Source organism: Cephus cinctus, unplaced genomic scaffold (genome assembly GCF_000341935.2).
Source record: "Cephus cinctus unplaced genomic scaffold, Ccin1 Ccin1_scaffold0168, whole genome shotgun sequence".
In the NCBI taxonomy this organism is placed as follows: domain Eukaryota; kingdom Metazoa; phylum Arthropoda; class Insecta; order Hymenoptera; family Cephidae; genus Cephus; species Cephus cinctus.
This window is the reverse complement of record NW_014332892.1, coordinates 3,647,873-3,661,188: the sequence shown is the minus strand read 5'-3', so window position 1 is coordinate 3,661,188 and position 13,316 is coordinate 3,647,873. Positions and strand designations below refer to the sequence as shown.

Genomic DNA, 13,316 nt, shown 5'->3' with positions numbered 1-13,316 from the left:
CGCTCTGTTTATGTCATTGCGGATATTCTTAGGAGTGCAGAAGGCAAGTTTTAATTACTAGAGCTAGGATATTCTTGGTATTGCTGCACGATTATCGACTGAGCTCAAAGACATTCGAGGCAATTCGAGCATATCATAACCTTCGCGGGATCACGTTAGAAAGTTGTGCTTGATAGGGGTGCCCTAGCTCTTAAGGATCATCTGGGAACGTTAATTATTGTAAAAACATCTTGAGAATGTCGGGGCGCAGTAAAAAAAATAAAGGTAAGAGTCTCGAGAAGAGAAAACGGCATGTCGTTGGGAAAGAGGAGAGATACCGTCAAGAACAAGACAGATCCGACAAGGAAGATGCTGAACCAGGTGGGAAGAAGCATTATTTTTGTTTAACCTCAACAGTTTGCATCATTTTATATTTTGTAAGTCTTTCAGAAGAAGAGGAGCAATGGCCTATTCCATTTCCAGTAGCTATGTGGGATCTGGAACACTGTGATCCTAAAAAGTGTTCTGGAAGAAAATTAGCTAGACATGGTTTAGTCAAGACCCTCAGACTGGGTGCTCGTTTTTCTGGTCTTGTTTTGACCCCAGTCGGTAAAAAGGTAAATCATATTACCTAATGATGCAGTGCCTCTTCATGATTTGTAAAGTGTAGCTTTATGATTACAGTGTGTAAGTCCTACTGACAGAGAAACTGTTCAGGATTATGGCTGTGCTGTTGTCGATTGTAGTTGGGCAAAATTAGATGATACTCCATTTGCTAGAATGCGATCGCCTCATCCAAGGCTTTTACCATTTCTTGTAGCAGCAAATCCAATTAATTATGGAAAGCCTTGTCAGCTAAGTTGTGTTGAGGCCATAGCAGCAACGCTCATCATAACTGGATTTGTGGAAGAGGCTAATTTTTATCTTGGTAAATTTTCTTGGGGCCATGCTTTTACGGAGCTGAATTCTGAGTTACTGGAAAGTTATGCTGCTTGCAAGACTAGTGAGGAAGTTATACAGGCTCAGGAAAAGTTCCTGGCTGATGCAAGACAAGAAAAAATTGATAGACATGGTAAATTTTATCAATCTATGCCTCACAGGTTGAAGTCAAATACCTAATTAATAATTTCCTTTTGAATATAGCAATGCCTGACTATCCTCCATCTGAAAGTGATTCAGAGGAGGAAGAGGAAGAAGAGAAAGAAAAAGAAAGTGAAAAGGAAGAAATGTCAAGATTGGCTACAGACAAACCCAACTCCAAAGAAGAAAGTTTGAAAGATCAGAATTCATAAACAGAATATTTTTATATAAAATGCAAAAATTCTATCTGTTTACTGTAAATACATCTCGAAGATCTAATATAAACTAGGATCATCCGAAATACAGTTTAATAAACTACAAGATTTTTTCATAAAGCCATTCTATGAATATTGAATGAGTTCCTCATGTATATTTACACCGTTACCATTTGAGAGAGATTTGTGATAAGACAGTATATAATTTTTCGCCAGATGACGCTGGGGTCGAAGAGATCATGGAGTCTGGAGACCTGGAAGGCATGCCTGACAGGAGGCTCAGCCAGTGCACAGCTGATGCTTCCTGACGTCATTCAAACAAAGCCATGCGCGGTTGGTCGCGGCCGCGAACCAAAGCTGAGAAAAGCAAACATTCAGCGTCCGCGAAACCGAGTGGCGCGTACCGTTGCTAGCTTGACGTGTTGTGCAGTCGAAGTACGGAGTCCGGACTCCGAAAATTGGCCGTCCAGGAGACAGCCTAGGGGCTCCGAAGATGCCGTTCATATCGAAGGATTGGCGTAGCCCTGGGGAGGAATGGGTCAAGACGGTCGAGGGCTGGGAGAAAAAGAAGATCCTCGAGTGCGCCAACAACAAAACGCTCTCGCTTCTTCTGCGGTGAGTTGGTGTTCGCGGATCCTTTGTTTTTAAATGGCAGCACCTTCGGTTCTCTTCGGTACGTTTTGGTTTCCGGGTGCTCCAACAGTACGCGGCACAGCTGTTACATTGATCCGGTCGACATCTTTGTTTGTTTACAACGAGTATACGTGGGCAACACACATGTAATTCAATGCGGAGGTAGTCATTGCAAAATTATACTAAGAAATACATGTATGTATCAGGCACCGCAAAGAATTTCTAATAGACTGCAGAGAAAATTCTGTTCGTCGTTGTAGGACGTATAAGAATTGTTTCTTTGATTTTTGACAAGTCTTATAAAGTCTCAGGAGTGTTGTCAGTAACTGACAATATTTGTAATCAAAGACACGCAATACTGCCTCTTTATTCCGAGGCTGCGTACGAACGACGTAGTTAGCAGTCAGCGAAGGACGTTGACGGAAATTTATTGCGGGTCGTTAATCCATTGCCATTGATATCATCGATGTAAATTAACTTCTTTTTTACAGATCACACAGTCTATCTGTTCCATAAACCTTTTAATCGGATGATTATTCCTGTAACAATGGCTTCCTATATACAAACACTCGTAGTTGCGTATATCCCATGAGATGCATGGGACGATGCACACGTCGAGGACAGAGCTCAGGCATTAATTGAAGCGCCTTCACGGGACCGTGAACCTGCGCAAGCCAATAGCACAGAATTCAACTAACTCCTCTCTCGGTCTCTTTCCGTTTCGCTCTCTTTGAACGTGCAGTTGCGCGAGCAATACCGTGACCAAAATATCTCCTGTTAATTTCATATTGCATATTTTTCTCTCTCTTACCCTCCTTCCTCGTTTCTTTTGTTTCACGCTGCACGAGAAAAGCAACAAAGTCGACGATTAAAATAAGTAAAGAAGAGTAAACTTTACAAGGATGCTTCCGGCCCGGCTGTCTACTGCCCGTTAAAATTCATCCATTACTCAGCACCTTAATGCTACTCCGAACAAACTGAGTAACACTACAGTCTGCTCTCAATAGAGTATATTTGAGGATTCGAATACCAAATTCTAAACGAAAGTCTTCTCTCTGTCCTCAATATATTTGATACTCTCTACGGTCTATGAAATAGCCCAGCCTTTCGGAGTTCCCTTTGGATATTTCGCTTTGACCCGTAAACTAGGTCACGACCTAGCTAACGCGGTCTGCACCAATTTTACTATCCCCGCCAGTCGTCCTGCTGTACGCCACTCCTGATAAGCCACCCTTATGTCCTCGGCATTATATACTTATATGTAATTCTCACAAATGGACTAGTGAAAAATTTGAACGTACCAGAAGTATGGGTGTGGACTTTAAAACTGTCAATGTATAATGTACGCTAAATGCAAAAGAAGTCTACCAGAAGACGTTTCTTCTCTGGTAAATATTCGTATTTCAGATTCGTAACACGTTCTAGCTGATCGTGCACCAGATTACATAATTCAGCGGATTAACGGCGTGAGGTATCTACATAACTCATTGGAGAGATGTAAGCTCGTTACTGCAAGGTCTCCTGGCGATGGGAGAGCATTTTTTAACATGATTCGTTGAACCTTCTCTGAAAGATAATGGCGAACGCTCTTTAGGAGGATAATGGTGATGACGACGATGATGATAATGATGACCAGGATTGTATTACATTAAGATATTAACAATGGGTGAATAACCAAGGGGACTACTAGGTCGTACGATGCCAGTGGCTCTGGATCGAGAAGCTAAATCGTTCAGTAATGGCGTCTTTCAGGAAGGTCTCTTCGCAGTCTATTTAACTTACCATTGCGCACTCGCCCACGTGCTTTAACTCCTTTGCTTTTCTAGTCTTTTTTTTTCTTCTCTCCTTTCGAACCAACGGGAATGGCTCTGAGTCAGACTTGGAATATACATAAAGATACACGAGTCTCAGTCCTGTCTTGTCTTGCCAAAACTTTTAAATTAACTCTTGCTTCGCATAAAAGAAATAGCATTGGCTATATGACAGAGAGGAATTATTTATAAGAAAAAGTGAAGATTGTGCATAGCCCAAGCAATTTCTCTTATCATCGTCGATAATTTTCTGCTATTAGTTTTACGACCTAGGGAAAGTCTACGTCATATTGCTATTCTTGGGAAGGAAAGTTTATGTCGTCTCACCGAGAGCGAACTTGCCTGGGTGCAGTTGAAGTAACTTCGTAAATAATCCTTACCGTAATTGGAATGACTAGCTATTACTTTGAAGCTTCGTTCTAAAGGAATTATATTCTAGGTGCATATACCTACGGCAATGGCAGCCGTTGGGATAGCAGGGCCGGTACTATATCCAGTTTTGCTGGTCGCCCGGCGTCTCTTTAGTCAAGGAATAAGATATTCCTACGCGCATGGGAATGGCTACTCGACCTGTACCGGTGTTTGATTCTAGACAGTCAACGAACCGATCCGAGTGACGTCATGCGTGCAGGCACATAGACACTTTTTGCGGATTTCCACTATACTAGAGCGGACTGACGAGTTTACGTCTTTCAACAAAAAAATAATGGTCGATACACTATAACGATCGGTGAACGGAATGCTGTATACGTGATTAATCGAATAGTAGGACCTTGTACGGTTCCTTGTGACTTTATTGGAGATGATAGGAGAATTAATCGTTTTTTTTGGTTTTAGCGGGGAAAAAGATGGCGACAAGAAGGAAAAAGAAAAGGAAAAGAAAAAAGGTAGGCAACTAGATAGTAAAGCTCTGGTGCTGCCAATCGATTTTCACTGCTGCGTTCGACCTTAATATCGCATATTGGTTTCAAGTTCATTGGCGAACGATGGTGGGAATTTAATAGAAATTTATTACGGAATTCCACGATATATAACAAGATCGATCGATTCAGTCGATCATTGATTAATGTCGCTTTGATGTCTTTCAGAGACAGCTCTCCAGCCGCATTGTCACATTACATTAAAATGCACGCGCGAGGTGAGTAACTTTCCTGCAGTAGATATTTTTAGACGCAATCTCTACGCACCGGCTAAAAAATTGTATATGGTTGTACAAGACCCGGATAGTCGACAGAGATTTTCCCTGATCTTTCTCGTATCTTTCTTCGCATAAATACGTTTATTCTATGGGACGCATTCTCCATTAAATTGCAGATCGCTGGTTTTAATGGACTCAGCGACGCCCTTAAGAGACTTGACTTCCTGTCTGCTGTTCACGATTGTCGTCGATTCAACTATATCGTGCGACTCCTGGATCTTCTGGTCAATCACCGGATGGGTGGATTGAGCGGATGTGCCCAGAGAGTTTTATTCAATATGCTAGAGGAGGTCGCCCTGGAAGGTTAAATTCGCGATACTTGAAATTTTTACTTTTATATTTTTGTCCTTTTCACATTTCTTTTTTTTCTTTCTTTTCGAACAGTATCCTTGTCGCAGCAACAGACTGGACGGTTACGTCGTCTCATTGAGAGGCTCCGTGCTTTTAGTGCTGGATGCTGCTGGGGTGGTAGACCATTGGGTTCTGTTATTCTTTGGGAGAAACACAAAGCCGCTCTAGAGAGGATTCTCCAAATAGCATCGTCCATCACGATCACTCAGGTACCACTTGGGATGCATTTGAGAAATCTTGAGAATCTTTGTGGATCATTGACTCGATGGTAAATCGTAGCCTGACGAAGAGCAGCAACCACAGTGGGCTGATCTTCCTGCGGAGTGTCGTCGCGAGGTACTTTTACGATTGAGTGATCCTCGTGACATCGAGGCCTCCTCTGCAGCCTGTGAGCATCTTGCTGTTCTTGCTCAGGAACAGAGGATCTGGAGGGAATTGGCACAGTATCACTTCACATCTCAGCAGATAACGTCTACGCGTCAAAAAAATCCTGGAAAAGACTGGAAGACTATATTCACTATGGCGCGAAGGTGTGCGGAAACTTTGTTAAATTCATTCATCCAGATAATATTATTTGCGGTTTTAATACCTTTTTTTATCTTCCTAAATTCAGATCCTTTGGATTGCGCGAGGAGTATGCAGAGATGATACAGCTGTGTCGCAACTGTCGCTGCCTCTTCTGGCGATCTCTGGGACATCCTTGTATCGCAGATCAGGATCCCGCGTTTCAGGAGAAGCTGGCGGATGTCGATCAGGCTTCCCTTCACGTTCCAATTCCTCCACAGACCTTCCTCAAGTTCTTCTCGCTGTAAAGACTTCGCTTGGGGATCTAAGAGGAACGTAGAGAAGAGGGGTTGCGCAAAGATAAACGGTATGGCAGAGCGTCTGAGAGAAAAAAAGTGAACGAATGAATGAATGACTAAAGGCATAAATGATATTAAAGGCTGGTAGGAATGACGTTCCGCGCTTAGAGGATCAAAGCTCCCTGAAACGTACCTAATTGAAAATCGAAATCCGAGGCTATTTCACCTGTGACAGCATCCTATGAGTTAGGGCGATCATGATTACCAGATTTTACGTAAAGTTTCCTAGCGTCAATAGACAAGCGTGACGCCTAACTTCTCATGTAATAACGAACAAACAAACAAAAAAAGACAGGAGAGAAAAGGAAGAAGTTACGATTGTATTCAACGGTCCAATATAATTTCCACGGAAACAGTCACCAGGAGTATCCGGATTCCGTATCACTCTGGATATATCGTATTTCAAGAGACACTGTTATAAGAGAGCAAGTCTATTTGAGTCTAATTCATTTGAATGAGAGCAAAAATATTCCTTCCATAGTGAGATTAGCCATTCGAACGAGGTTGCACGTCCATTGTGCTTTCCCCATGTTGTTCTTGTAATTTTTTTTTATTTTTTTGTTTTAAATAGTCCTATGTACAGTCACCACGAAAAAGGGAACGTGAGGATACTTCGGTCCCAGACTCGCGATTCTACTTACCAGTGATCTGATGCGAAACTGTAGGCTGCTAAGGGACAATCTCAATGGTGTGAAAGAAGGAGAAAATGAATCTAAAAAAATAATCTTCCCGTGTATCTCGGTGACTGTGCAATAATGGTAGACCGGTGTACGCTAAATGCTTGTGCTCGAGACGTTAAAAAATGATTATTCTAACTCGCGACTACATACATGTGTATTATCGAGCGACGGAAGGTTTACTTATAAACTGATTCGTACTTGTAAGTTTGTGATGATTTTTTAAAATGCTTTTGGTAGTTCTGTTTCGCGTATTATTCCTTTTTTCATATCGCGATTATATAGATTTTACGAAAAGAGGTGGATCGAAGTGGATGGTTTGTCTTTTGTATTTCTTTTTTTATTTTCTTTGTAGGTTCTACAAATCTTCGTAAATTTAAACCAAACACTTGAAACGCCACAGTCCTCCATTTCTATTCCGTCGCGAAAGAATCGGGTGTCTTCATTTTTTGCATTTACCTATAGTATTTTTTGTTGTTATTTCATGCGAAATTATTTCTGACTTTTCGAGATATTCCGACGTGGGATTTCTTGATAAATGGTCGGAAATGAAAAGTAAAAGATAAGGCAGACTTAAACAAATTCGAAAACTTGTACGAGGTGCTCCAGTTAAGGCTTTATTGACGAATTATCCTTACACTTGGACATCCTGTATATTCTGTTTACAGAGAAATCCTATTTATATTAATTAGTATACACTTTATTATACTTACTGATTTAGTGTTGATAACAATCGATCGATTCTTTTTAAATGAGTTATTTTTCCGTATATATATACCTATACTATACGTGTAACCACTATCGTTGATTGATTGGAAAAAGAAACATGTAAATTATACTGCCAAAGCGAATGCTATTGCATTTACGTGAATTGACGTTCGTTATGGATTTTTGGTTCGTTTTGAAAACGAAGCGGCACTACAAACAATTATCTTTTTGATATTTATATTTGGTTATGAAAAATAATTTAAAAGAAGAAAACTGTTGCATGACATATTATACTTTACTAACCTAGTCATTACGTAGGGTGACCAAATAACAATTCGTTCTAAGAGACGAGGGAGGATTCGATAATTGAAATCATGAATTTTGGCAGCTCGCTATATATTCACGTTATAGCAAGAATACAAATAATGACGATCGCGCATCATGAATAACATCAAGTAAAAATTCGACTTTGTCAAGAAAGATAAATATGTACAGGGTGTATCCGATTATCTGGATAATTCGATACACCATGTAAATAATCTTTAAAACGATCCTGTAATATAGAATTATCATTATTTTAATTACTTAGGCCAATATGTAGCGCAGTGTTGTGCAAAATGCTTCGAAATAAAACTTTATTTAAATATACAACTGTTGTTTCCTTTTTCTTGTCAACGATCCAACGTCGATCTTTTCCTGTTTTATCGACAGTCCGTATTTTTTTTAATACAGTTCATTTTGTTGAATAACTATTTCTCCGTCGTGGCGCCAGGATCGTTCCTTTATTTTTCCAATCAGTTATTTTCTCGGTTGGCATTAGTTTCTGCAGGGAATATGTTTAAGTCCGAACGCACCCGACTTTAGGACTAGTTACTGGCACATCTCCTCATTGGAGGAGTCAGCCATAAGGAAAGGAAGGAAGGAAGGAAGTCCGAACGCCCCCCAACGGACAGATAGGGAATTAATTTGGCGTAAGGGACGCATGCGTGAGTAGTAGCCAGTGACGCTGTGTCCTGTGTGGGAGCCGCGACACTCCGCGGTCCGCGTTTAATTTATTTCAAGTGTATTCAGTTAATCGTAGAAAATCCGTGAAAATGACCACCGCACCTCATAGTAAGAAGCGCGTCTGCTACTACTATGACAGTGAGTACAATTTTTTACAAATTTTATGCTCCGTTGTGGGCCCGCGAAAACTCCTACACACACGGTAGGGGGGTTGTCAAAATGTGTTTGTCGAATCCGCGCTCACATCACGTACACAAAATTTATCGTGGCTTGGTGAATATTTCATCGGTTTCTTTGATATAATTGTTTTTTTGTTGTAAGGAGATTTCTGGATCTTATTATTTTCTATAGAAAATCTAGAGTAACACGGTTTTCCCGGGCTAATGCACGCTTTTCCTGACTGTAAGGCGAGAGATTCTCGGGTGAAATTCGCGCTACCGTAGTTTACGGACGATAGCAGCGTCGGCCATGCCTACTGAGCTCCGTTGTTCACTTGAGAATCTTGTACCTTAATCGTTAATATTTATTACTACTCTTGAATATTCATAATATTATCGAGGATCTTTTATACGATTGCCATAAACTTTGGGTAGATTTTATTATGGGGCTTATCATTGGTTTATTGAATTATATGATATCGGATTGGAATAAAACGAAAACAATATTACTCATATTTTGTCCGATTAATTATATATTTCATGCATTTTTGTTATTTCGACAGTTGCATTATTTAGCCTTTGAATACTTATTTATGAAAAGTTTTATATTTGACTCATGATTCAATGGTTTATACTGTTTTTGGTGGTCTAAGGCCACAGAGTCATGGGTGACGGCTGCGGTTGACCGTAGTTTATCAGCTACGCATCCTTCACACAACACACGCGGCGCGGGAATTCCCATTCGATCATTCAATCATATTTATTATTCCTTCTTGATTTAATTAATTAACACTTATATGCGAAAAACGTAACATGGATCAAGCTAACTTATATATTTCTTTTAGGTGATATTGGTAACTATTATTATGGGCAAGGACATCCCATGAAACCGCACCGCATAAGGATGACACACAATTTACTTTTGAACTATGGACTCTACAGAAAAATGGAGATATACGTAAGAATGTTTTTTTTCTTACAATAATATTTTAATCCGTTAAACTGTTACTTTGATCGCAATCGGTAATAGGATCTAACTTAATATGCTTATTTTCTTCTTTTTTTCCAGCGTCCACATAAAGCCACTGCCGACGAGATGACAAAGTTTCATAGTGACGAGTACATCAGGTTCTTGAGGTCCATCAGACCAGACAACATGTCTGAGTATAATAAGCAAATGCAGCGGTGTAAGTATTTTGATACTGCAGTGTAGTTTTTGGAATAATTATTACAAGTTAACAATAAAATAATACAGACTAACTTTGTTCAACAGTCAATGTAGGAGAGGACTGCCCAGTTTTTGACGGTCTCTACGAATTTTGTCAATTATCAGCTGGTGGATCCGTAGCTGCAGCTGTCAAATTAAACAAACAGGCCTCGGAGATCTGTATTAATTGGGGTGGTGGATTACATCATGCAAAGAAAAGCGAGGCCTCTGGCTTTTGTTATGTGAACGATATTGTATTGGGAATTCTGGAATTGCTCAAATATCACCAAAGAGTGTTGTACATTGACATTGATGTTCATCACGGCGATGGCGTCGAAGAAGCGTTTTACACTACGGATAGAGTGATGACTGTCTCCTTCCATAAGTATGGAGAGTACTTCCCTGGAACTGGTGATCTCAGAGATATTGGGGCTGGAAAGGTAATTTGAATAATTACAAGTTTTTAATTACCTTCGTTTTCTTGATAACTAATCACAAGTGATTATCATTCTTATAGGGAAAATATTATGCTGTCAATATTCCCTTGAGGGATGGTATGGATGATGAAAGCTACGAGTCCATTTTTGTTCCAATTATTTCAAAAGTCATGGAAACTTTCCAGCCCTCTGCTGTAGTTTTACAGTGCGGTGCTGATTCCTTGACAGGTAAGTCATATTTTAAAAGTTTAACTATGTAATCTGAAAAAAAAATGAGGATAATCAGTAATGTTGAATCTTCTTCGTTCCTTAGGCGACAGATTGGGCTGTTTCAATCTAACCGTTAGAGGCCATGGAAAATGTGTCGAATTTGTAAAGAAATACAATCTGCCATTCCTAATGGTTGGTGGTGGCGGTTACACAATCAGAAATGTCTCTAGATGTTGGACATATGAAACATCCGTAGCTCTTGGTTCAGAAATAGCTAATGAACTTCCTTATAATGATTACTTTGAATACTTTGGACCAGATTTCAAACTTCACATCAGTCCATCGAATATGGCCAATCAGAACACACCAGAGTATCTCGAAAAAATAAAGTAAGCAATCTTTATGAGAACTTTAGTACTCATGGCTTCCATCCGAAAACCATGAGTACTAATGACAATACTGGCCGCGGAAGCCTAAAATCTCAAATTTATGAGAACTTCTTAAAAATTCTTGAGACTCAACGTTCTACGTTCTCCATTATAGGACCAGGCTCTTCGAGAATTTGAGAATGTTGCCACATGCTCCAGGAGTACAGGTGCAGGCTATTCCAGAGGACGGTGCAGCAATAGAAGATTCTGAAGCGGAGGAGAAGGTCAACCCTGACGAACGGCTGCCTCAACGGGACCTGGATAAGAGAATACAACACGAGAATGAGTACAGTGACAGCGAAGACGAAGGCGAGGGTGGCAGAAGGGACAACAGATCGTTCAAGGTAACTTACAAAAGTCTATTATTTTTTCGGCATCATTGATTTATTGTCTGTGAATGAAGATAATGATAAAGTAAATGATTAATTCGAATTATTAATCGTCACTTCGACTATTTAGGGCTCCAGAAAGAGGCCACGTCTGGAGAAAGGTCAGGAAGGCGTCGAGGGCGACCTGAAGAAGGAAGACGACATAAAGACCGAGACAAAAGGTGAAGATTTTTCCATGTTGTGTTAAGCCACGGTTGAACCTGGTGTACAACTTGTTACATTTCACCATCACTCATGTATCTTGATCATTTTATAAGAGAACTTGAAATTTTTCACCATCTGCGTACTCTTTAACATACTCTGTAGTATTAATTAAGCGAGGACGCGGACCCGCGTATTCGCACAGAAAACCACGAAGCGTGAGACTTCACTGCGCCTCGATACGAGGAGAGACGGTAAGTCGTGAAGTAGCTCAACCTCGGAAATATATTGTTACAGAAAACGAGAAGGATGACAAGACGAACGCGACAAGCGAGGAGGCGAAGAAGGACGGCAGTGCGAATCCCTGATAGGCGATGGTTCTCCACCGCTTAAGAAATTGAGATATATCTCTATTCAATTCAAGTCTAGATAAGCGTAGGTAACATAACGGATGCAGATCCGAGAAGCTGTTCGGATGCAGCCAGCCCACCATACGATGATGAACATAATCTCTAACCTTCACTTACCTATCCCTAAAGAAGAGATCCTATCACTCTGTACAGCCTAAAGCCCCAGATTTTTAGCATGAACTCTCTAACTTATCCATTATCGTATTCGTCATCTTGGTGGACGAGCAAATAACATCTGGATCAGCAAGCGACATCACGAGTGCATTCATGCCTCCTGGTGCGCCTAGAAATTGAAATCGCGGTTCCCTTTCCTAATCTAGATACAGATTCTCATTGAAGTCGTATTCGACCTGAGGATTTATCAAATGGCCAGGAGCATTCCTCATTTTAATCTATGTTTATTATCAACCTTTTTAATTGAAAAAGGATACATTTGTCGATACACCGATCATTTCATAAGGAAATTATATGCCGATTTTAGAACTGGTCTGTATCCAGTTTCTTCGTACTCTCGCTCATCTGCACGAATAATCGCGATCAATCAATCATTCGTCTCTCGTATCCATGTGGATTTATAGATCATTGATCTTTTTCGGCTCGTTGTATGATTTTTCTTGACTGAGCCGTGACAGGCCGACGCACTACTTGTAATACAAAGAAGGGGGAATTGGTTAGCCGACCGATTGTAGTAGATGAATTGTCGTGGGCACAATGAATTATAATTTTGTTTCCCAAAGCTGTCTGTACATAACATGAAGTCACCAATTATATTTTTCTTTTTCTTTTCGAATGATCTCCAACGTGCTATGATGTGACGTTTGTTTTTGATCTGTAACATATTTAATTTTTATGCGACAAATTTCGAGATTCATCAAGGAGTAAAGTGGAACGATGGATCACTTATCAAGGCTATCATTCGATATGCTCGCTTAGACTTAGCTGTAGTCCCTTTCTCTTTAAATAACGTTAATTAACAAGATGAAACTATTTGTGTAAATTTCAGTCATTCGTAATTTTGCAGCTGATTCGATTTTTGTTGATTGCTTTCCTGGGGCTACGAAAATAGAGCTCGACAGCGTTCAGGAATATGTATGAGCATTAGAGGGTAAAGAGTTTATTAAGAAATCATTGTCTACGTCTCAATTTGTTGGAAGATCCTTGCAAATTTTATGATTCTTGAACGAACATCTATTCTGTGCATGATTTGTCAGATCTTGTCGATCAAACTAAAAATTTCGTAGCGCCAGGGCGCATTTCATTCCGACGTAAGTGAAATAAATATTTGCATGATCACAAATTTTGTCTTTGAAAAGAAAAAAAAAACTGAATTTCTCATTTTACTTAGCTGTAATTTCATTAATGATTCATGCAAGAAAATAAATTTCGATGTTGCATATACCTAATGTCAGTTTGGAG

The 13,316-nt window shown here is 40.0% G+C and overlaps 3 protein-coding genes across 6 annotated transcripts; all 3 read left to right on the top strand.

Annotated features, from left to right (window-relative positions):
• LOC107264029 (ribosome biogenesis protein TSR3 homolog) lies at positions 1 to 1,398 on the top strand. 3 transcript variants are annotated; one of them, XM_015731864.2, is made up of 4 exons: positions 1 to 360; positions 433 to 596; positions 664 to 1,051; positions 1,123 to 1,398. In XM_015731864.2, the coding sequence occupies exons 1-4, from the start codon at positions 237 to 239 to the stop codon at positions 1,269 to 1,271; spliced, it is 825 nt and encodes a 274-aa protein (XP_015587350.1). In that variant the 5' UTR covers positions 1 to 236; the 3' UTR covers positions 1,272 to 1,398. The 3 variants fall into 3 exon arrangements, with proteins under 3 accessions (XP_015587350.1, XP_015587349.1, XP_024937101.1); XM_015731863.2 differs by having other exon boundaries at positions 7 to 360; positions 430 to 596; XM_025081333.1 differs by having other exon boundaries at positions 97 to 360; positions 422 to 596.
• A 148-nt stretch (positions 1,399 to 1,546) lies between these two features.
• LOC107264027 (F-box only protein 32) lies at positions 1,547 to 8,163 on the top strand. Of its 2 annotated transcripts, none has more exons than XM_015731860.2 (7): positions 1,547 to 1,889; positions 4,556 to 4,605; positions 4,807 to 4,856; positions 5,033 to 5,219; positions 5,301 to 5,476; positions 5,547 to 5,797; positions 5,881 to 8,163. In XM_015731860.2, exons 1-7 carry the CDS (start codon positions 1,768 to 1,770, stop codon positions 6,077 to 6,079), a joined length of 1,035 nt encoding a protein of 344 aa, XP_015587346.1. In that variant the 5' UTR covers positions 1,547 to 1,767; the 3' UTR covers positions 6,080 to 8,163. The 2 variants fall into 2 exon arrangements, with proteins under 2 accessions (XP_015587346.1, XP_015587347.1); XM_015731861.2 differs by lacking the exon at positions 1,547 to 1,889 and adding an exon at positions 1,898 to 2,069.
• A 336-nt stretch (positions 8,164 to 8,499) lies between these two features.
• Positions 8,500 to 13,197, top strand: LOC107264025 (histone deacetylase Rpd3). Its single transcript, XM_015731858.2, has 9 exons — positions 8,500 to 8,658; positions 9,524 to 9,636; positions 9,748 to 9,865; positions 9,952 to 10,325; positions 10,403 to 10,550; positions 10,636 to 10,921; positions 11,076 to 11,304; positions 11,420 to 11,510; positions 11,788 to 13,197. Exons 1-9 carry the CDS (start codon positions 8,610 to 8,612, stop codon positions 11,856 to 11,858), a joined length of 1,479 nt encoding a protein of 492 aa, XP_015587344.1. The 5' UTR covers positions 8,500 to 8,609; the 3' UTR covers positions 11,859 to 13,197.
• Positions 13,198 to 13,316: the final 119 nt, after the last annotated feature.

Excerpts from the sequence above, each read along its gene's own strand:
- LOC107264029 (XM_015731863.2), top strand. The coding sequence starts at position 237 with ATGTCGGGGCGCAGTAAAAAAAATAAAGGTAAGAGTCTCGAGAAGAGA. Across the intron at positions 361-429 it reads CAAGGAAGATGCTGAACCAG|AAGAAGAGGAGCAATGGCCT; the intron begins GTGGGAAGAAGC and ends TAAGTCTTTCAG. Across the intron at positions 1,052-1,122 it reads AGAAAAAATTGATAGACATG|CAATGCCTGACTATCCTCCA; the intron begins GTAAATTTTATC and ends TTTTGAATATAG.
- LOC107264027 (XM_015731860.2), top strand. The coding sequence starts at position 1,768 with ATGCCGTTCATATCGAAGGATTGGCGTAGCCCTGGGGAGGAATGGGTC. Across the intron at positions 5,220-5,300 it reads AGAGGAGGTCGCCCTGGAAG|TATCCTTGTCGCAGCAACAG; the intron begins GTTAAATTCGCG and ends CTTTTCGAACAG. Across the intron at positions 5,798-5,880 it reads ATATTCACTATGGCGCGAAG|ATCCTTTGGATTGCGCGAGG; the intron begins GTGTGCGGAAAC and ends TCCTAAATTCAG.
- LOC107264025 (XM_015731858.2), top strand. The coding sequence starts at position 8,610 with ATGACCACCGCACCTCATAGTAAGAAGCGCGTCTGCTACTACTATGAC. Across the intron at positions 9,866-9,951 it reads TAATAAGCAAATGCAGCGGT|TCAATGTAGGAGAGGACTGC; the intron begins GTAAGTATTTTG and ends TTTGTTCAACAG. Across the intron at positions 10,551-10,635 it reads CGGTGCTGATTCCTTGACAG|GCGACAGATTGGGCTGTTTC; the intron begins GTAAGTCATATT and ends TTCGTTCCTTAG.